General features: G+C 40.6%; 1 protein-coding gene across 1 annotated transcript in view; it reads left to right on the top strand.

Moving 5' to 3' along the window:
* The window catches only part of lrp4 (low density lipoprotein receptor-related protein 4), a 149,953-nt gene that overhangs the window by 86,880 nt on the left and 39,150 nt on the right, over window positions 1-23,923 (top strand). Inside the window, exons 3-8 of the mRNA XM_042490760.1 lie at window positions 4,615-4,731; window positions 13,167-13,280; window positions 13,386-13,502; window positions 14,937-15,065; window positions 21,903-22,022; window positions 22,240-22,365. Coding sequence (XP_042346694.1) covers window positions 4,615-4,731; window positions 13,167-13,280; window positions 13,386-13,502; window positions 14,937-15,065; window positions 21,903-22,022; window positions 22,240-22,365 — 723 coding nt within the window. The remainder of the gene's footprint in view (window positions 1-4,614; window positions 4,732-13,166; window positions 13,281-13,385; window positions 13,503-14,936; window positions 15,066-21,902; window positions 22,023-22,239; window positions 22,366-23,923) is intronic.

The raw sequence follows: 23,923 nt of genomic DNA on the forward strand, positions 1-23,923 counted from the left end.
CTGGAATGCAACGAACAACATAATGTTGATAAGGTTGATGTTGAGAAGGCCATTGTGAGTGTGTCAATTAAGTGTGTGTGTGTGTGTGTGTGTGTGTGTGTGTGTGTGTGTGTGTGTGAGCCTCGGAGGAATGCAGTGGCAGCAAGAGAAGCAGCGCTGAGCTGAGCAGAATCTGTGCGATAAGAGAGATCAAAGCGCCCAGAGACCTCATCAACCTTCCCAGCATGCTCCCTGCTGATCCACCTGATAGTGCGATACAGGCCCCACCTACTGTGTCCTTGTTTGTGTGTGTGTGTTTGTGTGTCAGTAAGAGAAGGAGTGGAGTATTTATTTGCATACAATTTGCATCTCGCCCAATTTATGTGCCTAAACAATTCCGCACCGTGGACCGGTGTGTGTTTATTTAGCCTGAGCTGCTGCGACGGTTTGCTTATGTTTGCGTGTGTTTGTATGCGTGAGTGTGTGTGAGTCAACACCGCGCTCTCTTCCTCTTCTGATAAGCTGAATTATTTATTGAAATGAAGAGAAGCTGTGTTTTTCTCCTCTCGTTGGTGGAGGCCATAAATCTGCTGATGCGCGGTCAGAGATGCTTCCAAAAAGCATCACACTGCTTCAGTTTGACAAAGAGCGGCTTGTGGTCGGCGTGCAGGCGGCAGGACTCTCTCTGGATGTTTCACTAATGGATCGCTGCGAATTTCACTTCCCGTTAAGTTCTATCTTAACGAGCAGCTCTGCAAATACTGAACTCAAAAATGATTTAATTCAAGCAAAGCTTTGTCTTCTGAAAGTGCATCATGTCGCCTGAGAGGGAGCTGTTAGGGTCAAAGACCCAGTGAGATGAAAAGTACATTTCCCCAGTTTTAGTCCAATATCCCTGTATTAGTTGCTAATCTTATCTCTTGATAAATGCCAAACATATGTCAAAGAAAAATCTGTATCAGAGTACTTTTACATCAGAGTTTTCCTTTCCTTTGAAACAGTTTCAAATTGTTGATGACTCATCCTGCACTCGTCGATGTTTAAAGAAGTTAATTTAATCAAATGAGATTTCGGGCGACTAGCTGGCCACACCAGAAATTGTTTTGTAGAGCATCTTTGGCCACATCAGTCAAATAAAAACCTCACTTCACTGTTTTTGGATTTTAGTAGCCAGCAGAGAAATACAGGGAGAGATAGGAGGAGATATGTTGATAGGTCTCAGTGGTCAAAACCTTTGTTTTCATTTTCAAAACAGTGCGGCAGGGATCTAATTCATTCATCTCTCTGTCGTCCTCCTGATCTAATGGCGAGGGATGTGTTCATGAAGCCAGCTGTTCACTTTAGTTTCTTATTGTGCTTTACTTGCCTGCACACGTTTTAGCTGTCCAATTTAATACAAAGGATTTCATTTTCTGATCTCACTTGTAATAGTACAAATATTCTGTTTCACGTGGATGTACGCCACAATGTAGAAGCTAAAGATGCTCTAGCCTCTGTTTCACTGGGATTTTAAACTACTGGTAGTAAAATGCCAATAGTTGGGATGTTTTATGTGAATTTCTAATAATTTTACAACTTAATTTTGGATTATTCTTGTCAAAATGAAAATGAAAATGTATTCTTAACTCTAGGGCTGCAACTAAGGATGATTTTCATAATCTTTTTAGTCTGCCGATTGTTTTCTTGATTAATCGATTCATTGTTTTATCTCTAAAATACCAGAAAATAGTCAAAAAAGATTACTTAAAAATACAGTTTTCCATTGCTGAAAGTTGGTATATTTAAATTACTCTTTTTATTTATCTATTTAAGTTTTTGTCATTAGTGTCAATCATTTTAGCTCCACTAAATGCAAAACAGCTTTTTGAAAATGATGGATTTAAAAAAAAAAAAAAAAAAAGAGTGACCGTGTATTATTGTAACATCAAATCTGAGCATAATAAAAAAGATGCTCAAACGTTGTGTCTTGCTTCAAAGTGGTCGATTTTGGGATGTTTGGCTGCAGACTCTAAATCATCAGATGTTTCGAGCATCTTTGAATGCTCCTGGGAAAGTGAGAAAGTTATTGAAATGTGACAAAAATAATCAGTTTTCTCTTTGTAATGTGGAACGAGTGATCTCAAACACATTTCACATCTCTGTCAGTTGATTTTCACACCAAATGAAATTGAAGTGAAACCAAGTGCTGCCAGGAAGGAAAGAAATAAATGATATATGATTTAGATAAGTGTTTCCAGAAATGCCTCATATATGCAAATTGAGACCAACCAGCGATGTGTATGAAAGACACAAAGAGAGTTCATCAGGAGGTGAAGAGAGTCAGAGGTAAGCGAGATAGTTGTGTTTGCAGAGGTCTCTCTCTCTCTCTCTCTCTCCTCTGTCCCACTCTGTCTCTCTCTGTCCCTCTCTGTCTCTCTCTCTCTCTCTCTCTCTCTCTCTCTGTCCCTCTCTGTCTCTCTCTCTCTCTCTGTCCTTCTTTGTCCCTCTCTGTCTCTCTCTCTGTCTCTCTCTGTCCCACTCTGTCTCTCTCTCTCTCTCTCTCTCTCTCTCTGTCCCTCTCTGTCTCTCTCTCTCTCTGTCCTTCTTTGTCCCTCTCTGTCTCTCTCTCTCTCTCTGTCTCCCTCTCATGTGATATCCATGCAGGGGTATGTGGGTCAGTGGGGCTTTACTTCCCCTGGAGAGCAGAGCCACACCCTGACACACACACTCACACACACACACACTCACACATGCTTAATTCACTCACTGAGCCCTGACTCGTCTGCCTGTCTGCCTCGCTGGTTAACTCGCCGCGTGACGTCATAAATTTTTCATAAAGTCTGCGTTGCTCGGTCAATATTTCATATCTGGTATTGACAGGCGGGTGAGAGTCCACTGTGAGTAGTTGCAGCTCCTTCTCCTCCCTTCTCCTCCCTCCTCCTCCTCCTCCTCCTCCTCCTCCTCCCCTCCATCCCTCTCTGGCCTGTAATTAAATTAGCTCTGTCTGCGGATGACAAAGGGCCAGTCATTCGGGCTCTGCTTAGATAGCGAGTAGCTGCACTTAGAGCGGATATGAAGTTAAGGAGGAATGCGCTGAGCTGAGCTCAGTGCTGCTCTCTGGGTCTCAGGGTAAGAAGGTGGCAGAGAGGAGACCGTGTGGGTCCGGATCAGGCCCAGGCTCTGGATGAGCTGAGACCAGACCGGGAATAAACCCTCCTCCATTTAAACTGTCAAACTCTGACCTTCACTGCAGCCAGCTGTCATACAGGAGTGATAAAAGCTTCATCACTGACATCATATCTGATCAAGTATTACTTACTTTTAGTGTACTGTATTTAACTATTTAACGTCTTCAACTAAAATTTACTTTTTACTATCAAATAATTACTTTTTTGATTAACCCTGTCTGAAAGTAGCCCAAAAGATTTATAGTTTTGTTGATATAACATCAAAATAAAGTTTAAGAAAAAAATGCTTATCAGAACTTCCCAGAGTGTACAGATTTAAGTCGCCAGCATAGTTATTTTGTATATAATCACAGACAGCAATGCAAAGGGGCAGATATTGACATTCCAAAAAATGAAGCCAGATTCAGCCAAAAGCTATTATTTTGCATCTGGAACTAATAGGCGTGTTAATGTGGACAGTAGGTCTTGGCACTGCAACCCAAAGTTTTTACCGTACTTACTGAAATGTCTTGTAAAAACAAGTGTTTAAACAGATAATCTTGTTTATTCACAGTATACTGAGATCATTTTACCAATTTTAGATTGTATTTCGCTGTGGTCAAGTTTTTGTTCGGCTGCTTGTATTTAGACATTATTTATTACATATTTATTATTTAGACAACATTTTGCATAAAGCGCTTTTGTTGCTATTGTAAAATATTGTAAAACGATTTTGTAGAAAAACATGTTTAAATTTCTCATGGTAAGGTATAAAAAAACAAAAGTATTGTTTTTTTTATTGATACCTAAAATAACTGGAGTGTTTTTGTAAAGCAGGCGAATAAAAGCTCATTTGACAATCAGATTTAGAACTCACAGGAGCCGTAACTTTAGGAGAGGAAACATTCAATGGGGAAACGCAACATGATTAAAAGAAGCACACGTCGTCCATAAAAAACCAGTAAAAACACTCAAGTTCAGTTTTTACAATCTTACAGTAATCAGACTTTTTCCATTAGTGCAGTAGGGCTGATATGTAACCACTTTCACTTTTATGTTCATGCCAAAATAAAGAAAAACTTTCAGACTAAAATTTGGAAGCTGATAAAATCCAGCCGTTAAAGCCGATCTCACATCACTCTGTCTGTTATATATCACATGATAACTGTGCAATTCAACATTACTTGAAACTGTTTTAATGGTTTCCAATACTATTTTTCAAGGTTTGGTATGGGAGTTAGGATTTCCAGTATTGTGACAACACTTTCATGTATTATACCATATAAATTGCAATGAAACCAGCAGGTAAGAAAAAACAACAAAAAATGTACAACAACAAAACCTAAAATACTGAAAGAAAAGCCCACTGCAGTGAGCCCTTTAAAACAAGTGCACACTCTCCTGTTCTCTCCTTTCAGCCTCCCAGTTTGTCTGTCTGTTTGTTTGTTTCCTGCTGACAGAGTTGTTGTCTTGCCTTGTTTGTTTGCAGTGCTTCCCACCTGCTCGCCGCTGGACTTCCACTGCGACAACGGCAAATGTATCCGCCGCTCCTGGGTGTGTGACGGAGACAACGACTGCGAGGACGACTCCGACGAACAGGACTGCCGTAAGTAAACCGCCTGTCTCTCTTGTCAATACAAACAAATACAGTGGCAGTAACACTAATATGTGCCGTCTCTCTCTCTCTCTCTCTCACACACATACACACACACACACACTCTCGACCTGCTCTGACGGGCTCAGGGGGATGAGTTATTATAAAAGTGGACAGATGTTTGAGGCAGCCATGTGCAATGAGGTGTGTTGGTGTGTTTGGAGTCTGAAGGAGTTGCCTGGCTGTCTCTCTCTCACACACACACACACACACACACACACACACACACACACACACACACTTTGGCGAGAGGTCAACACTCCCACAGTCACCACATGAGACACTTTCTGACCTTTGCCCTCAGTTTATCTTGTTCTTCTTTTGATTTGTGGAGGTATCAGTGTGTGTGTGTGTGTGTGTGTGTGTGTGTGTGTGTGCGCGCGCATGCATGTGCTTGTGCATGTGTATGTGTTTGTTCAACCCAAAATACCCCTCAGCTGTGCCAGCCACAATGTGGCCTCCAGTGGGTGAAGTAAGGAGAGTTTCTATTTCTGCAGTTGTATTTATGTATGTATGCACTGCTGCCTGGTGGGTTTGTGTGCGAGTGTGTGTGTGTGTGTGTGTGTGTGTGTGTGTGTGTGCGTGTGCGTGTGCGTGTGCACGCACCTGTATTTCTATCTTTGTGTGGGCCATTTTCAGTTTGACAGTGATGACAGTTTTGGAAACTTTTTTCTGTTCTGTACTTCTTCAGCGGCCTGTTTCAAAACTTAACGCTGCATATTGGATGCACATGTTCATTTTTCAACACATTGAGAAAAAATCCATCACGTCATCACCCCAGACACAATTTTTGCTGCAAATCAACACAACATAGCTTTAATTTGCTACTTTTTGTAGCAAATTACACAATTGTTACACAATTAGTGCCCTTAATTATCAAGTGAAACCAGTTGCAAAACACGCTACGGTATACTGTAGCTGCTTTTTAAATCAGCTGAATTGATTACTTTACTGCCGATACGGGAGCGATGAGCCATTTTGCCAGCATTATAGTGACGCCTCTGTCTTTCACTTTTGACAAAGGGAAAGATATCATAGCTGTCAGAGAGTAACAATATCTCCGACTCTATCTCCGAATTACAACTAGAGGGCTGCCTTGAAAGACTTGAAAGATTGCATGAAAGATCAATAAAAACTTTTCCAATTGAAACAAATTCTTGAAGACCTCATGGGTTTGATGGCCACATTTTTGTTTCCGGTTCACAACCTCGACTTCCTCTGCTATGTTTACTAGCAGATTACAGCCGTGCGTAAACCGCCAATTTCTTAAAATTCTTCACGTTGCATAGCCGAGTTTAGCTGCTGGAAACGTGCCTAATTTGCACTTCTTCTTTTTTGCGACATTTCAAAAGTTTGCTTTGCATTTGCTTAACAATTGAATGAAAACGTGACTAATGAGAGGTTCCCCATCAGAGCAGAGGTCTTAAATGTGTGCGTGTTGCTCCATTAGTCTCGGTGGAATTAGTGGTCAGATCCTGTGAACACATCATACACTTTTAGTCTCTGTATTTATTTACCCATAATGACTCAGAAGGCTCCGTGTGTGCCATCTGATCCGTGTGGATGTTCGCCGCGCGCCACTCTTTCCATCACACTGTCAGTGTCGGTTTGGTGATTCAGTTTAATCACACTTAACTCTGTGCGGGGACAGGAATAGTTACAGGGAGTGACGTGTTCTTGATTGAGACAACACATGGCAGAGAGAGTCAGCCAGTGTCCTTTTACTGACTAACTGTTATCTAGAGATCAAAACCGACTCATTATTCCTCTCTACATCTTCCACTAATAGAAAAAAAACGTGTGTGTAAAGGACTGTCAGCCACCATCATGGTGTTTAACTCATTGGGACATTTTAACTTTAGTAATTATCTGTTAAGTAGTTTGGTATTATCAACACGCTTTAGCTTAGAGTGCTAATTTGGCTTGTTGGCTAAATGTCCCGCCGAGCTCCATCCAAACTCTACACTGAAAAATGAAGGACTGAAAAGTCGAATATTCTTATTGAATGACATAATCCTAAATCAGGTACGGATGATTCACTCTGGACCACGCTGTCGGACTGATGTTGCCATCCAAGCCGCAGTGCTCATTTGCTTTAACCCTTTTAAACCTGCAGCAACATCACTTTTCTTGTTCTGCTTTCAGACTTCTTTCACATATATTTAACCCTTTGAATCCTGAGCACATTGGTTTGATTTTTTTCTAAAACATGGGAAAAGGGCAATGAGCAACTTGATAAGAAATGTTCCAGTAAAAATCAAATGCAACGTGCTCACTCACAATAGAACTTGTTGAAAGTGGGTGCTGAACCCTCAAAATGGATATCAAAGCAGTCAAAATAGGACAGCACTCTGATTACACACTGACATTTCGGGCCCGACGCCCTTCCTCCCTGTTTTGATTGCTAAGAAATGTTCCACAAATTGCAAGAAATTAGTAGATTTAGAAATTTATATTTCAGAAAGGAAAGGAAAAATTTGTTGGGAAAAAAACTATGTGTATAATTAAGTTAATTACAGACATAATTGTGTTTTTAAAAAAAAAAGTTTTTCAAAGTTTCAAAGTAATTTCCTTGGGGTTTTTTATTTTTATTTTTTAAATTATTTGGTTTTAATTATGATTTTTAGTTGTAACTGTTTTTTGTACTTATTTCTCGTACTAATTTCTTGCTAATTTTAGGCCCTTTTTTTCTGTTCGTTGTTCATTGCCTCTTCCCCATGTTTTTGAAAGACATCAAGCCAGTTTGCTCAGATTTCAAAGGCTTAAAACTAGAAGATGAATACTTTCAATCACCGAGATTGTTCAGCATTTATAGTGGAATCTGTACCAAAGGGAAGGAGGCAATTTCCATGTGCCTGACACAGGTAAATGGAAAAAAGTTGAAGCTTTGTTTAGAGACAGCTTCATGCACTTCAAACAACTCTCTAACAGAAAATAAACCCCAGTCGTGACACCCATTGTTTTCCACAGTTACTCTTGTATTCTCCCTCGTGTGGTTTGTGTGTACAGCAGGTACGTGTCAGCTCCATCTCTCCTGAATGATTTTTCTTCTTCATCTATCATCTTTCTCCTCCTCTTCTGTTGACCCAAATACTGTAACAGCAGCCAGACACTGAATCACTTCCTGATGGGGGGTCTGTCTGCTACGAGCCGCCTATGAATTTTTCATCTTCATGCCCAGTAAATTTCCCTCCCTCCCCTGTTCCCCAAACTACTTATTATTTCATGCTTATTTCTTTCCCTTCATTTTTTTCACCCTGGTCTGTCTTTCACCTCCCAATATATTTTGTTTCTCCCTGCGATGCAGTAGGTTTTATTTCATTATTTAGAGACGGGGAGACAATCCTCCACGCTCGGCTGGAGCTGAAGTAGTTGTCAAGATTTCAGACAAACACGGAGAGTGAGGTGTGTCCCGCTGTGGATGTGTGTGTGTGTTTGAACATGAAATATTCTGAATTCTTCAAGTTTTAAAGACACAACACCATCTCAGCACACACACATGCAGAGAGCCTGGTAATGACTCTCAGCGACCTCTGACCTTTGACGTTTGGATGCTGTGTGAATGATGAGCGTCTTGAGGGCTTGTTGACCTCCGACCTTGCTTTGTTTACCTCGCTGATGGAAGGGGAGAGAGAGCATGGGAGAGACAGAGTGAGGGGGGGGATCAATTATTTTCTTACAAGTCGAACAATAGATTAAATGAGTGTGTTTGTCGATAATTCGCCTAAAATTAAATTTTCATTTGGACCCAGCAGTGGGCTTTTGTGCTTTCAGATCCTTTTCTTTTTGGGGGAGCTGAGGGTGTTCTGGCTGAAGGGAGGTCGATGTGTGTGTGAGGTCAGCTGAGGCTTAGCTGTCAAAGGTGGAGTGAGAAATTGTCCGGGCTGATATATTGGACGATATTTGCTTATCAAAGGTGCAACGTGTCAGTACACGTATGTTGCCAGATTTAGAAAAAAAACGACTGCAGTACAAAAATTAAATAGTTTACATAATTACATTACCATTACTTGTTCAGAGAGCAGTGAGCAGCTGTCCTCCTCAGTATAAAGCATGGTCACAACTCTAATAACAGAATTCTTATTAATGTTTGATCATTTTTTGTGCCTTTGTAAAAAAAAAAAAAAAAAAAAAAAAAAAAAAAATTAGGGGATATTTTTTAGTGCTGAAGATATTGCGTTCAACCTCAAAATTAAATATTAGTTGCACTGCTGTCTAAACGTAACAAGGATGACATTTTAAATGTTGGCTTCTTTTCGAAAATAGAATCACTGTTTTACTTTTGTTGTTCTTTTTTAATTTACTCATTATATGAAAAACAATGTATACAGAGTCAAAGCATCTTTAAAGCATGCTAGGTTACAAAGTTCATGCAGAAATAGCCACCAACCACAGAGGTCGACAAGTTTTATTCACTCGGGCTCACATAAACACACAGGCGACCCAAGTTCAGTCTCACCATTTAGTTACATTTTGCAACCATTTTTGGAGACAGTGTTAGTAGATTTTACAATTAGCAGCTCTAGTGAGACTTTCTTTTTAAATTATCATTGTAATATCGTATGAAACACCAGGATGGAACGAGAATTAGTTTGTGTTGCTTAGCGAGAAACCTCGCTGTATCTGCTCTCCTTGCTCTCTTGTGCCCTTGCACATTGGTGCTGAGGTGTAAACACTGGTAAACTCAGCTACAGCAACAGCGAACATCAGCAAACTTCGGAGTTAAGTAGTAAAGGATTTGTGTACTTAATCATTTCTCAATAATGGAAATAAGATGGAAATATATGAACTTGTTGTATTCTTCTCATATCGACAGAACAGTGAAGTGTTTTTGTTTTTGTTTTTTTTGCTGTGACATGTTTCGACTGCTGTCTTTCTGCAGTCTTCTTCAGAAGAGTCATGTGACGTTGTTGTGACATGTCCTGTCAGCTGTTTTGTACAGGTTTGGTCGTCCTGTCAAACCTGACACCTCGCCCGCTGTTGTCTGACAGTTTCTTGAAGACGGCATATCAGGTGTGGGACATCATGCATGTCCCTTTGTCCTGGATTACTGTCCTTAGGGCCCGTTTCTGGATCTCAGTGGCCTCCCTGATCCAACGTCAGTGCTTGTTGCTCTTTGACTGAATGAATTTGGCCTTTTCTCAGTCCACGATGTGGTTTTCTCTTTTGCAGTGGTCTGATATGATTTTATGTAAGGGTCACCAGATTAACGGCCTGGCCAATTAATGCGGCTGATATTTGTCATATTGCCGATTATCTAGTCAAGTCAGTTTTATTTATAAAGCCCATTATCACTAAACATGATTTGCCTCAGAGTGCTTTACAGTGTACGACATCCCTCTACCCTTAGACCCTCACATCGCCCAAGGAAAAAAGTATCTCACTGTAGGAAAACGGCAGTCAAAACATGTCAAGGTAAAAAAAACAAACAAACAAAAACACCTTACTAGTCTGTCTGTCTATCTGACTAAATGAACCTTTTTGGACTAAGAATGTGTTGCATGTCAATTTAAGCGGTGCTCGTACATTTTCTGTTGGTGCATCTAAATGTTTCAGCAGGGAGCACCAGCACTACTAGTGGTGAAACATCAGTCTGGAGCCCTGTTCAGGGGCCTCATGTCATGTCGTGTATCAGAAGCGGAGTGTGTCTCCAGCAGCTTAGACTGTGATGCAACACACCTGAGAAAAGATGAAAAATCTCACCGAGATAAAGAAAAGCTTCATCTTCTTCTCCGCCTGCCTCCCTGTTCTGTGGGCATCCTTCTGTTTCTGTCTGTCCTTATCTCTCTCTGTTTGTCTCAGCTGTCTGACACTCACACACGGCAGTGATAAATTATAGATTACCTCCTGCCAGGGGCCATCCATCATTGGTTCTCCTTGACGAACCTGTTTACTCGGCCCCGGGCGAGCATGGCTGGGTTCTGCCATCGATTTACGGTGCTAACAGTAAGGCGGTGTTTTGAAAATCCATTCGGTCTTTCATCAATGAAGGTGTGATTAAAGAGGCGATGTGGAGGAGTTGTTTGGATAAATGAAAGGGTTTGGAACAGAAACACTGTCAATGTCACAGTGCTCAAAGTTCACCGGAGGGAGTGACTTTTGTCTTACTGCACCGTCACGGCTGTTGGTAGGAATGACAAATGTGTCTTTTATCTTCAGTCTCAAGGTTAGCCATCTACTGAAACAGCATTTTCTAACCTACAGCAGTCAGTATATTTAATTTTAAAAAATACCTGCTGGAGCTCAGCTTTGGTGGATTAAACTAGTTCTGAATTCAGCTGGTTTAAAATTTAAAGGCACTGGGGATTTAAGAATCTGCCTTTTTATTCAGCTTTTCAATTATTTAAAATGACTTTTGTCGAAAAATTTGGACTTGTCTCTGTTATAGGTTATAGATGGAAACGCACATTTAGTGTAAAAATATATAAATAAATATAAATATAAAATATGATGGACTGAAACATGCAAAGAACGGTGTTCCTCCTTTGCATGTTTCTTTGAGCAGGTTTTAATGTCCTTATAGTCATAATGCTGCTATCGCTCTGATGACAATAAGTCTCTGAAAGCAACATCTTGGTGCAGCCACTGGATATTTGGGCCCAGACCTCCTCTTCTTGTGCCCGTCATTTTGTCTAAACTTTATGAACAGATATCTGCAGGTGATTTCAGACAAATTTTCAAAGAAAGCGAGAAGAAAGCTAAATCGCCGCCAATTGCTGATGGGTTCTGAGATTGCATGTTCTATAGTGCGTTCGGCCTCTTTTGCTCTCCACATGTACAGTTTACCTATTTCTAAAACATGATTGGTTAATACTACTCGGACTAAAAACTGAAACCAGAACACTTTTGATACCAAAATCTTGTATACAGATTCAGTCAACGTCTGGATATTTCTCTTTATAAGGATTATAATGACAGAGAATCAGCTAATGCTGGGAAACGTCATCGTAAAACAGACATTTGAAAATTTTCATTTTGGATATTTTCAGACTTTCTTTAGACAGCCATATCTTTGACAAATTATAGTAAATTTGAGTTTTTTTATTCTCGATCCTGCATTTTTTTCAATGCTTTTAATTGGTTAGATTATTATTATTTTTACTCTTCTTGTTGTGCACTTTTACTTGTAGCTTTGTGTGACGTAGTTTTCTCGACGTCAATGATCCAATCGAGACTGAATAAAGATTGAATGAATGAATTAACGTTCCAATCACAGTGAAAGTGGGTGAAAAGTCGACTATCACAGAGAGGGGGGAAATACGATACCCATTTATATGTGGGAATATCAGTGCACATATTGGAGCAATTTTTCCAGGAAGGCTTTTATAGTGTTGTACTCGGAAAGAGACAGACGTAATTGTGTAAAAAAAACAAAATAAAATAAAGCTCCAGAGATAAGGAACATTCCGACTTTCTCCTATCCACACACCCAGATAATCGCTGCTCAAACTGCGTGTGAATGTCTGATTGACGGTTTTGGACAGTTATAGAAATTGTCAGATGCAACTCCCCAAACTCAGTAGCTCCTCAGAGGAGTGAGAGGCTGTTCAACCGTCTGACAAGCTCTGCAGTGGAAGCACTCGAACACCTTGAACTGTAAGAACTTCTTCTGAACAATAGTAAAAAAGACTTTTTGTGAGGTCAACAGATTCAAAGATTGAAATAGATGCAGTGTATTTTGCACTGTTTTGGATAAAGTACAAGTACAAAACGCACTGAGGATACAGATGGAGAGTGGAGATGATTATGCTTAAATTATGGTGTGAGTTATTTATACGGACATTTTAATTGTTTTTCTATGGAAGCTTGTCACTAAGGCAGTTGTTGTAACTGGCATTAATTCAAACTGACCACAGCCTTCATGTTTCCTGAGGGGCGAATTTTTTTTTTTTTTTTTATACATGCAGCCGTTCATGTGGTTTGGTTTCATGTGTTTTTGCACAGCCCTTTTTACACATCTCCGAAAAGTGCTGTCTAAATAGAGTTATTATTATAACAAATGCTTTCACTCTGCTTAGTCAGTGACCGTGAAGACAGCCGCACACACTCTCAGTATGACTTTCCTCAGACCTCCTCCTCACTGAGTTGCAGTAGCTGCCGATCGAACGTCACACGTGTTCACTCTGTGGGTCTTTGAGCTCTAGACCTGCAGCCTCGGGAGACTTCAGCCTGTTTTCAAAGAGAAAAATCTCACTTACTTCTCCCCAGCTCTGAGCCTGACATAAAAGGCCGCGGTTTCCCTGGTGTCAGTGCAGCTGCAGATATAATGTCAGCAGTGCTCTGGGATATCTTCTTCTTATCATGCTGTTGTACAGTATCTGCTCTTTGCTGTGTTGTGTCCTCATTACTTGTCCTCTGAAACCTCTCTGTTTCCTTTTCTCCTGCAGCTCCCAGAGAGTGCGAGGAGGACGAGTTTCACTGCCAAAATGGCTACTGTATTCGCAGCCTCTGGCACTGCGATGGTGACAATGATTGTGGGGACAACAGTGATGAACAGTGTGGTGGGTACACACATCTACACAGAAACACAAACACCATAATGCAAGCACAGATTTATTCACAAGTTCTTGCAAATGTGACCTGAGATTTTTTTTTTTCTGTATCAGACATGCGTAAATGTTCAGATAAGGAGTTCCGCTGTACAGACGGCAGCTGTATCGCTGAGCACTGGTACTGTGATGGAGACACGGACTGTAAGGATGGATCAGACGAGGAAAACTGCCGTAAGTTACTCTGAGCATATGTGTGTGTGTGTGTGTGTGTGTGTGTGTGTGTGTGTGTGTGTGTGTGTTTTCAAAGGTCCAGTGTGAAGGACTAAATGACATGTAGGAGTGAGGTAGCAGTACTGAAACTTCTCCGTGTGCTGTTTCATTTTTCACTGTGGACATCTGACGATGGATTTTAGGGACGTTTTACCTTCAGTGTCCTTTAATGTTTTTTGCATTTATGTATGTCACTGTTCCTTATGGCTGACTCTGTGCTTTGTTTTACGTGGCTGCAAAGCAAATTTCCCTTAGGGGACATTAAAGTGAAGTTGAAGTTGAAGTTGAACATGTAGGAGAACTAATGTTAGACATTTAAATCAAATGTTAGACATTTAAAATATTAGCACTGTCCTGGCTGTTAACACAGTTAGCTAGCAGCCACTGGCTTTAGCCACTTCCACTCTGAGAGTCGTGTGCAGACAATGCCGGCCAAGACTCTGAATCAAAGATACGCTTTGAATGTGGTTTAGAGCTCCTCTAAGTAAAATGTTTGTAGTGTCATGAGACTGCATGGATCTGAAATTATGGTCTGATGAAGTCTTCATAAGACATTGTGAACAAGTAACACTGTACATAGTTTTGATTAACAAAAAAAGTGAGGTGTCTTTCTTGAGGGAGTTATTTTCAGCTGCGTGTTGACATAAGATTGTCATAATATAATTGGGTCAATTCAGTTATATGATTGGCCACAGCTAAAAAAAAAAAAACCCAAAAAGACATCGCCCCCATAAGCTGTTGCTAATGACAAGCCTGTCAGCCCATCAGTGAGCGTGTTTACATACAACTGTTGTTGGCTCGTCATGTTAATGAGAAGCCCAATTTCCTAAATCTATTTAAAAGAATCATGGTTAACATATTTTGATATATTTAACTGTGTTTTAATGGGGAATTCATAAGAGAGAGGATGTATCAAAAGGGGAACTTATCTCTGTCGCAGCAGTGGCAGGATGAAAAGGAAAACCCATTACTCATAGCTGCTGCTCGTCCTCGCATCCAAATAATCCAAAGGCGCACTAAAATCCAAATACTGAAATAAATGATTATAAATAAATACTTTTCCTCATCTGAACAGTATGCAATTTGTGAAATTCAGACATCACAAGAGAGTCCGTTGTCTCTCAGCTGCAGCATCATCATTCAAAACTATGACAGCAAGAAGAGGACAAATCTAGTTACTGACCAGCTGCATGAAGATCTCCTAGTAATCAATTTGCTGCACGGCATGTAAACATGTTCGCTGTCTTGATAGAAAGCTGAGCCTCCTTCGTTTCATGTATAGTTTCTGACAGTCTGTGCAGAGGAGAGTGGAAGCTTCAAAGAGGCTCAGACAGCCAGCTGCTGCGCCATCTTTCCCAGCATCTGTTGAACATGTCTCTGTGTCTGTTTGTGCAGCCTCAGATGTGATGGCAGCCACCTGCAGCGTGGAGGAGTTCCAGTGTGCGTACGGCCGCTGTATCCTGGACATCTACCACTGTGACGGAGACGACGACTGCGGAGACTGGTCGGACGAGTCGGACTGCTGTAAGGAAACACAAACATGATTCTAACATTTTAAAAACCCAACAGTGCGTATGTTTACATGCACAAAATACATTTTACATGCAAATTTTTGCCCTTAAAAGACAATATTCCTCCTAATATAATAAAAGCTGTTTAAATTTCTAATGAAAATGAATACTTCACTAACTCTCCCGTTTACATGCAGCTTTGTACACTCAAATTAACTTGGCCTAACATGTCGTTTATCACGTCAAAATATGGAGAAGTAGAACAGCTGGAGCCGCTTGTCATTTTGCTTCTTTGCATCTAAATAGGATTTTGTCACAGTTTTCTACTGGTGGCGGACTTGTTGCACTCTCTTTCCTGCGCATACCCAAAAACCTGTTAGTATCATTATGTTGAAAAGCAGGTGTGTTTCTCCCTCTGACTAGAAATGTGGGATTTTTGTTTTACATGCATTTCTACCTATACAGCTCTGCACACTGTGAGTTGATTTGTGCACAGTGTGTCCGTGACAACATACAGAACCAACCTTGATCAGACAAGAGACTGGGTGTCGCAAACTGTGCTAAAAACTCCAGTTGAGACGTATATTCCGAATTGGCTGTTTACATATCGAAATAATGCTCCCTAAAATCTGAATAATACCAACATATCCAACATGTCTTAATCAAAAAAATGCTAAATTCAAAAAACGGCCTAATTCAGAATATTTAAACGGAATACACTGTTTGATGACCTGCGTCAAATTCAGAATACCGTCTTATACAGAATAAAAGGGGAATATTAATGTGCATGTAACTGTAGTCACTGACTTAAGATATTCGTTAACTTCGAACCTCACAGAAAAATCTTCCCCTCAGACTCTTATCTACGGTTAAGGCCGATTTATCAGTGTAGCTCAAAATTCTCCTAACTTTTACGTGGAGCAACCTTAAACTCATTCCTGAATGCAAGCTCTATTTTCTGACTAACTCATACAAGAAGGCAGGATTTGGCAAATATCCCTCAACAAAATGTCCTCAATTTGAAGATTTAAGATGCGAACTTGGTGGAATTCCAAGAAGTAAACAATACCCATTGTTACAGTGGAGCGACTGATCCAGGCTGTCTTGCTGGTGTAAAGCTCACAGAGAGCTGCTGTTACTCCATGCGCACATACACGCTCACACACACACACACACACACACACACTCTCTATATGATCCATGGCAGTGCTCCTGGCTCTCACTAAACAGTGTCTTGTGCAGAAAATGAAGCTCCTCTGGGAGATCAGTGCTCTGTTCTGCCATTAGATGAGAGTTTAGTTTCTGCTCTCCCTCTGGCAGGCATCTTTTTTCCTTCTCTGCTTCACTCTCTCCCTCCTTGCACTCAGATGGCACTGCTGCACATATGTCCAGAAACAGCAAGCTGTCCTCATGTCCTGCAGCTTGCGGCACTAGTTCAGCAGGAGTTTAAAAGTACATTATGAGCTCATCTGAACAGGAAGCAGTGTTTTCCGCAGAATTAGAGTGTATTTGTTGCAGAAGATGACAACGTGCATCTGTCCCTTTGTATTATTCTGTGCCCCCTCTCTAAATTTGGATGTTTGTGTGGATCTTTGAATAAAGCACAGGCCTCGCCCCTTCATGATTTCTTATTTTGTTCAGCATCAGTTTATTACTCGCAGGGTGGATTGATTTATTGATCTGTTCAGAGTTGATCAGATCAGATTGGTGGATTAGAGGGGCCACCACCAGCAGCTACTGTGAGTGACTTTTAGATCCCACAAAATGAATGGTTAAGTTTCACTATAATTTACTTGAGGTTGTGCTGCTCCATCTGAGCTTAGAGTGCGTTCTGCGCTCCGATAGTGTGGTGCAATTGATAACCGAACAGTATTTACATTTCAACAATTCTCCAAAAGAATGGCCCAGCTCCAAGAAATCTGTTTCATTGGTTTTAATCATGGTGAGCCACTACAAATAAATGAATGTTTCTTAAAACCTATTAATTAGGCATTGATTATTTTTAGTGGTTGCATACGGCCCTTTAAAAAGTGTGCCAGGTTTTGACACCATTTCAGATTTTGTGGTGGTCAAACTGTGGAATTACAATTTATGAGTCTGGCACCTGATCCATTGGGCCCCAAAGGACTTGTTGCAGTTGATTTACATTAGGAGTTAGATGTATGTTAATTAGTGGACAAGTTTTTTTAAGCATCACGCCCCCTGGTGAAATGCTTTACCATAAAGATATGATCCACACCAGCCAATTACATTTGGACCAAAGGTAATATAATATGTCGCTGTTGAAAATTTTGGCTTCATGTGCCACTGAGCAACTTTGATAGGAATGAATGGGGTCCTGGCTCTGACGCTGTATCCGGGTTTCTTTATACATCCATTGGTTGAATCAATGGAATCAAATCTAAACAGGACACACTGGCTGAATACAGTGACACTTAAATCTCAAAGCTCACTGTATTTGATTATCTGCTGATCCTTCTTTCAATTCACTGATTCATTGTTTGGTCTGTTGTACGTCAGAAATTTGAGCCTAAGGATATCATCAAGTTGCTTGTGTTGTCCAGCCAACAGTCCAAAAACCCGATAATATTCAGTTTACAGTCACACAATAAAGAAGACGCCGGATCAGCTTCAAGTCTGGTCAAATGAAAACCACACAGTCATCTTGAGGCAGACGTTTTTGAGGGTTAAACTTTTTTTAGAACCTACTTGCCCCTTCAGTCATAAATATTTGATATCACACATCTGAAAACATCATAACGTTTAGTCTCGATTTCAAGTTATAACAGTCAGTTGATGTCAGGTTGAGCTCAGTAACAGCTGCTCCACAGCATCTGTCAGAACTGGAAAACATTCTGTCGGTTAGATCTTTTCTGTCACTGTATATCACACACACACACACACACACACACACACACACACACACACACACACAGACACTGACATGCATACACACAGTGTGAAGCCATGGTCCTGATTAACACAGACTATCATGTTTCGCGCTCCTCACTCCAGAGACGCTGCCTGCTGCTGACAAATCTCTCAGCATCTCCCTGCTCATTCTCTCATTTCTCACATGTTTGTTTCATGCAGTCTTTGTCTCTAACCACCCACCACATTTCTCTCTCTCACACACACACACACACACACACACACACACACACACACACACACACACACACACATTCATGCACAGTGGTTTCCCCCTTTGATGTGTTTATCTGCAGTGCGATAAGCACAGCTTCAAGGTTTCGTAATACGGTTTAGTCATGTTAGTGACTGAGCTGCTCTGTTTCTCCCTCGTTTCCTCCCACATCCAGGTTTTTTAATTGCTGCCTCACTTCTGAAGTGTTTAACATTTCTCTTTGGAAAGTTGAGCTGGCATCAAAGCTTAAAAAAGTTGAAAAACAGACAGGAGAGCAGTCCTTGAAATACTTAAAATAACTGTGCAGTGATAGCACCACAGCAGATATCACATCCAAATTAATCACAACACACACACAGACACACTGGTTAGTTTGTGTGGGTCTTTGAAAAGTCTTAAATCCTGGGTCTTCAGCAGTGGGTCAGTGACCCCTAAGGGTTTCCCCAGAGTTACAGGCTTGGGCCGACAAATTGTTGCTTGATAATATACATTTAAATTAAAGGTTTTTTTTTTCCTTTCAAAAATTAAAATGTGTCTGAAAGTTCACATCAACATTTAATTCATAATACACAACATAAATGATAAGGTAAACCTTGTGTAATCCTGCCAATTTGCTCTGGTTTAAAGGGGTTACAATTATACAGATTTCAGAAGAAATCGAAACTCAAAATGCTCTAAATCCTGTCGGTTTCTTTTGCACAGTGACAGGATTCTTTCACTTTTGGATTAAAAAACCAACAAGATTAATAGATCAGACCACATCCTGTCTGATTTACTGAAACCAGCTGGACCTCACGTCCCCTAACTGTTCATTTCCTGCTGCTCTGCTCTCTTAAACTGCCCTTCAATTTTTATTTATTTATATTTGATTTTATTTTTTCTGACCAGCATCGCTCAGAATGAGCGATCAGTTCAGAGCGAATCAGGTTTTTTCTGTGTCTAAAATCGTGGTGAATTCCATTTCATGATGTTTTTTTTTTTTAAAAAAAAAGGCTGAAGACATCTAAGCTTTCAGAAACATACAGATAGTTTGTGGATACACACACGCGCGCACACACACACACACACACACACACACACACAGAGGAGGCATTCCTCAGAGGCATAAGACGGCCCATCCTCAGACAGCATTCCTTGGCATCGACTCTCCAGACACATGAAGGGCGCTTTGTTAGAAAAGAAGCTTCTCTCTCCCTCCCTCCCCCTTATGTGAATGCACTCACACACACACACACATCCAAAAGAACTCACACTTGCATGCCTTGTTACCACTTGCGAACACTGATACTGCTTTCGGCTGCATAGCTGAGCAGATGAAAGAGCATCGTGTGTGTGTGTGTGTGTGTGTATGTGTGTGTGTGTGTGTGTGTGTGTGTGTGTGTGTGTGAGAGAGAGAGTGAGGGAGAGAGAGAGACAAGGAGTGAGATGAAGGGTGGACGAATCATATTTGAGTGTGTGTGGGCGTCAATGTGTTTGTCAGCGTCTAACGTTGATTCTTGTGACCTATAAGTCTCTCTCTCTCTCTCTCTCTCTCTCTCTCTCTCTCTCTCTCTCTCTCTCTCTCTCGCGCTCTCTCTCTCTCTCTGTGGGAGAGCCACCTGCTGTTTTGCCATTTTTGATCATCTCTCTCTTCTCTCTCCCAGCTGATAAGCCAGCACGGGGATGCTTGAAGCTCTACAACATCGCTCCTTTTTTTTCCCTTTTTCCTTTCTTCCTCCGCATTCCCTCGTTTGTCATTTTTTTCCTCCCTTATCTCACGCCCACTGTGGCTTTGATGGGAGCCAACTCGTGCCGTCAGGAGGAAACATGTCAAAGAAACACACACACTCGCACACACTCTGGATTTAAGATGCTTATGTTTGATTCAGCTTTAATCTTCTCGGCCACCTCCATCCTCATCTGCTGCCAGTTTGAGCTTCACTTTGATCTGATCACATGTTGAGATGTGGGAGATTTAAAGGTGGGACAGCTATGATCTGTCGGCAGAGATGATCATAAGGCAGCCAAAATAAACAGAACCAATTGATGGTTAAGGGGAAGGAAACATTTATGGTATGAAACAGTTTTTTTGCACTTAACTTTTTAGAGAGACTCCACAGGTCAAAGCTGATCTGAAACTGGTTTGTTAAAAACTGGAATCCCATGTGCGTGAATTATTAAAAAAATAAATAATTTTAAAAAAAGGTGGACCCTGATCTGAAAAAATCCTGAGGATAATTGGACCTGATCCAATATGTGGTTGACCCAAACAGACCCAACAGTGAGAAGACCAAATCTGGCAGCAACACAGTGCTATACCAGTCAACAAACAGCCACAATGTAAAAGAGCAGCAGCACCAGTGAGAATCAGCAGAGGGTCCATGATATGATATTAACTACAAAAAAATTATGTTATGATTTGCAATATGCTGAATATTGAGATGACATATATTGAGATTTATTACCTTTTTTTAACAGGACATGTCTTGCCAAGTTGCTCGTTATGTTTTCCCCATGTTTTTTTTCTTTTTTTTCTGAAGATTGGAAATTATGTACCCAAAGGAAAACTTTGTCAACATTAGTTTCTGTTATTTAATAGGGTAAAGTTTTCAGGGTTGTTCATCTCACTTTAATCTTTTTTATTGCAGCCAAATGTATTTCATGAACTTTTGCTATTCTAGTAAGCTGACAAAAGCTTCATTTGTACTTGTAATATTAATAATTTATGTAAGAAAGAAAATTAGATTTTGCCTCCATGCATCAATATTATATTGCCTCACAAAATATCATGATACTATGCTGCATTGATTTTTCCTCCACCCTAAACAACATACGTCTTTGATTTTCTAGCATTCACAGTTCTAACTTTTTTTGTCCTGCGATGTTTATGACACTGAGTGATCAGAGCTGATCCGCTTCAATCCACTTGGATATTTCAGTTATAATATATTATATTTCAGTATATAGTGCTAAATCAGACTGAAAATAATTTGGGTGCAAACCAGCAATTCTCAAATTTTTAACTCTGCTTCTTAAAGGGATACTGTGCAGCATTATCAGTTACTGTTTGGAAACACGCTCGGCAGCGAAAGTGAAAGTAAAAGCCAACCCCAGATGCATTTCATGGTGATATATTTGCCGAGTTGTGGGTGTAGGGGGAAGTTTTTGGACTGTTTCTCTTGGTTGCCTGCTGCTTACAGTCTGGCAACTGGTCGCTACCTTTTTATAAAGCCCCGGTCTCACCTGGGTGCTGTGGGGGTACACACTCATGAACGTGCCAAACACATAAAATAAGAAGAAAATGATCAAATTCAGGCAGCAGTCGCTGCATAAAACGACACTGCCACACACTTCTAGTGGATTATAAGTGATGCTTGAGAGGGATTGCATCTGTTAGAACTTTTTAGGAAAATCCTACAAAGTTTACCTTCAGAAACAACATGGTTGCCTACTACTGAATGCAGGGAATGTTTTGCATTTTTGACATGATAATAAACACTTGAACTCATAAATCAAGCTGCAACTTTTAAGATCATCTTGCTCCCTCTCTTGGAAGTCCAAACCCCCAGGTAGAAAAGCACTGATGAGCTGCAGATTTAAGTTGTAAACATGCTTTTTGCCTTCAAAGGTGGTTAAATTAAAACTGTGTTGCCTGCTGTGGTTTCTGATGTCATTCTCTCTCTGTGTGTGTGTGTGCGTGCGCGTGTGCGTGTGTTTTGTGTGTAGCTTCCCACCAGCCCTGCAGATCGGTTGAATTCATGTGCAGCAGCGGGATGTGCATCAACGCTGGCTGGAGGTGTGACGGCGAATTTGACTGTGACGACCAATCAGACGAGAAGAACTGCAGTGAGTAGCTGCTCTCATCACAATAACTGAACAAATCAGTGTTGAGTATAGTGATATGCATGTTTATTTCTTTTATTCCTTATTCATGTGATTGTTTATATACATTTTTATCTTTTATCTGACTTCATGTGATTGAAAATCAAAACAATGTCTCGAATATCTGAAATCTAAGAATGAATGAATAAAAAGTGTACTTGTGTGTTTGTGTCTCCTGCAGCCACGTCCATGTGCACGGCTGACCAGTTCCGCTGCGGCACCGGACGCTGTGTCCGGTTGTCATGGAGATGCGATGGCGAGCCTGACTGCTCTGACCGCAGTGATGAAGAGGGCTGCGAGAAAACTGGTAAGACTGAGGCTGTTATCTTGTTTTCAGAAGCTAAATATAACACCAGCTTCAATGGTAGTCATGACAACAGCTCAGAACAGCCCTCCTCTACTCAAAAACTCTTTTAATTCGTCTTTCTTTTATTTTGTCAAGTTGCTTTCAAACAATAGACCTAGGAGTTCGGTAGTTCCTTTACTGATGGAAACACCGACCTGTAGACAAACTGCAGAACACTGGCTTGTGTATTGAGACAGAAATGAACAATAAACAGGCAGCAGAGAGAAGAGAAAGAAGGAAAGTTTTTACTCTATTTTTGGATACTATCCACCCATAGCCTGAGTAATGATGGTAAGAGTTCCAGATTACTCTGCATGAACCTCCCGAACCCTAAATTTCCCTTAACTCCCAGCTTCAAAGATATCATGCATTTTTTGTCACTCAATCCAACGATCTCAAGTTTTTTTTCCTGTGTTTTCTCTATTTCTGTTTTTGCTCTTTGCAGCGCTTCATTAATATGCAATGAAATATTCAAATCCATGATGTCATAGTTATGGCTGCACACTTGCATCAAATCAAAATGCCATTTGGGTCATTTGCACATTTCCCTGCAGTCAGCCTGATATGTTGGGAGTCTCTGGCTACATTGAAATCTTATGAGACTTTCAAATAAGCTGTTAATCAGCAGTAATGCTAGACTCAGGTGGTCAACATGAAGGACAAAACAGTGGAAAAAATAAAACACTAAAGCTGTCGTAATTAATGGATATGGACTTAAAGATAAAATTTTTCATGCCTCCGCACCAACAATAGCCATGGCTGGAGGCATTATTTGTTTTGGTTGTCCATACATCTGTCCATCTGTCCGTCTTTCCCATTCTCCTGAACATTCACTTGGACTCAAAGATGGACTGATTGGATCATGGTGGTCAAAGGTCGAGGTTAATGGGACTTTGCATCCATCCCATTTTCAAGAATGCACTATCTCAAGAAAACCTTGAGAAAATTTCTTCAATATTGGCACAAACGTCCACTTGAACTCAACAATGAACTGATTAGAATTTAGTTTTCAAAAGCTCAAGGTCATTGTCACCTTGCATCCATCTCATTCTTGTGAATGCAATATCTCCAGAAGACCATGAGAGAGTTTCCTCAAATTTGGCACAAACATTCACTTAGACTCACCATTGAGGAGATTATAATTGGGTGGTTAAAGATCATTGTGGCCACACAAAACATTGGCTGTAACTCAAGAATTCATATGCTGATTATGACAAAACCTCACACAATGTCAAATAGGATAAAATGAAGAAGTAATGGCATTTTACATCCAAAAGGTCAAGGGTCAATTCCAGTGGTACTGAAGTGTTCGTGTTTTCAAAGACGTGGATTTAAGCTGTAAGTGCAGCTTTACTTGTGCACGGAGGCTTGCAACCATGAGACGATATTTCTGTTTTCTTTTTTGGTTTTTGTCACCGTGTCACGTATGAGTAACAATTTGTTAAGCGAAGAGCAGAGTGGAGGATAAAGAGCTGTTGCTATAATTGTGCTATCTGTGTGTGGGACTGAAATAAGAGGA

Source organism: Plectropomus leopardus, chromosome 1, assembly GCF_008729295.1.
Source record: "Plectropomus leopardus isolate mb chromosome 1, YSFRI_Pleo_2.0, whole genome shotgun sequence".
Taxonomy (NCBI): domain Eukaryota; kingdom Metazoa; phylum Chordata; class Actinopteri; order Perciformes; family Serranidae; genus Plectropomus; species Plectropomus leopardus.